The sequence below is a fragment of the Eimeria mitis genome, genomic scaffold (assembly GCF_000499745.2).
Source record: "Eimeria mitis Houghton genomic scaffold, Emh_scaff2428, whole genome shotgun sequence".
Classification (NCBI taxonomy): domain Eukaryota; phylum Apicomplexa; class Conoidasida; order Eucoccidiorida; family Eimeriidae; genus Eimeria; species Eimeria mitis.
Window position 1 is genome coordinate 7,131 of NW_013570765.1, and position 1,784 is coordinate 8,914.

At 46.1% G+C, this 1,784-nt stretch overlaps 1 protein-coding gene across 1 annotated transcript in view; it reads left to right on the forward strand.

Moving 5' to 3' along the window:
• The window catches only part of EMH_0053690 (uncharacterized protein), a gene marked incomplete at both ends in the record, with an annotated part of 6,009 nt that extends 5,520 nt beyond the window's left edge, over nucleotides 1-489 (forward strand). Inside the window, 2 exons of the mRNA XM_013497031.1 lie at nucleotides 1-267; nucleotides 368-489. Of these exons, the coding sequence (XP_013352485.1) occupies nucleotides 1-267; nucleotides 368-489 (389 nt within the window). The remainder of the gene's footprint in view (nucleotides 268-367) is intronic.
• Nucleotides 490-1,784: the final 1,295 nt, after the last annotated feature.

A 1,784-nucleotide genomic window follows, 5' to 3' on the forward strand; every position in this document is an offset into this window, starting at 1 on the left:
AGCAGCTGCTGCTGCAGCAGCAGCATGAAGGCGAGTATAACTATAATTATAATGTTAATTATGCCTATCAACACAACCAGCAGCAGCAGCAGCATCTGCTGCTGCAGCAGCAGCAGCAGCAGCAGCAGCAGCAGCAGCAGCAGCAGGATGAGGAGGATGAGGGTGTGTATGGGTATTGGTATAGGTCTCCTTATATGAAGACAAAGGAGACAGCATATGATAGATTTCTGCTGCTGTGCATGCAGCAGCAAGGTGTTTTATATGAAAGTGAGTTTATGTGTATTTCTTGTGTTGTGGGTGTAAACAGCAGCAGCAGCAACAAAAAATTATATGCATCTATAGAGCTGCGATATGCTGCTGGCAGCAGCACGCTCAAAGCAGCAGCAGCAGCAGCAGCAGCAGCAGCAGGAGCAGCAGGAACAGCAGCAGCATCAAATACACCAGCAGCAGCAGCAGCAGCAGCAGCAACAACTGGGTTTCATTCTATAAGCAGCAGAATAGATAACAAAGAGACAGATGCAGTGTACGTGTCTCTGTCTCCTATAGTAAAAGCCCCCCCATCAGCAGCAGATGCATGCAACAGCAGCAGCAGCAGCAGCAGCAGCAGCAGCAGCAGCAGTCCTTGTCTGCTACAAACAGTGGTTNTGTCTCTTCCTTGTGTATTATCTCTCTTTATAAAGCCTTTATATTTGTCTCCTGCTGCTGCTCTGCAGCTGTGGTTTGGTGGTTGTCTCTTTTCTCGTTTTACTTCCATTAAACTGTCTCCATCTGTCTCCTCTGCTGCTGCTGCTGCTGCTGCTGCTGCTGCTGCTGCTGCTGCTGCTGCTGGGCTCTCCTATATAGAATATATTTTATCTATAGGGGGGAAACTTAATATTATAAAAGGCATAAAACACAGAGTAGCAGCAAACTCTATCTTTGCTGCTGGTGAGCTAGCAGCAATAGGAGACATGCAGCAGGATTGTAAGGTTATGTTGCGCTTTACTTCTCCTGCTGCTGCTGCTCCTGCTGCTGCTCCTGCTGCAGCAAATGCTGCTGCTGCTGCTGCTGCTAAAATACAAGTCAAAGCACAAGACCCCAGAGTTGCTGCTAGTCTATACGAGCTTCTCGTCTATCTGCTAGAGGGAGTTGATTGAAATATCACCAAGCTGCTGCTGCTGCTGCTGCTGCTGCTGCTGCTGCTGCTGCNGCAGCAGCAGCAGCAGCAGCAGCTAATGCGGGAGCAGCAAGGTTGCAGCAGATTTGCAGCAATCGATAAAAAAAGAGAAAGGAAGGGTGCAGCAGCAGCAGATGCAGCAGCAGATGCAGCAGCGCATGCAGCAGCAGCAGCATGAGCAGCTGCAGCAGCAGCAGCAGATGCAGCAGCAGCAGCATGAGCAGCAGAAGCAGCAGCAGCAGCAGCAGATGCAGCAGCAGCAGCAGCAGCAGATGCAGCAGCATGAGCAGCTGCAGCAGCAGCATGAGCAGCTGCAGCAGCAGCATGAGCAGCTGCAGCAGCAGCAGCACATGCAGCAGCAGCAGCAGATGCAGCAGATGCAGCAGCAGCAGCAACAACAAATTTTGTTTTGTTCGGCTATATACAGCCTCTCTGTGGATTTGTTTTTTGTTTTATTTTTATTTATTTTATTAAAAAGAAAAATATAAATAAAATAAAAAATAAATAAAAAATATACAAATAAAAATAGTATAAATACAATAATAAATAAAATAAACAAAAATTATATCAATACCATAAAACAAGCAAACAACGCATATATATATATATATATATATATATATATATA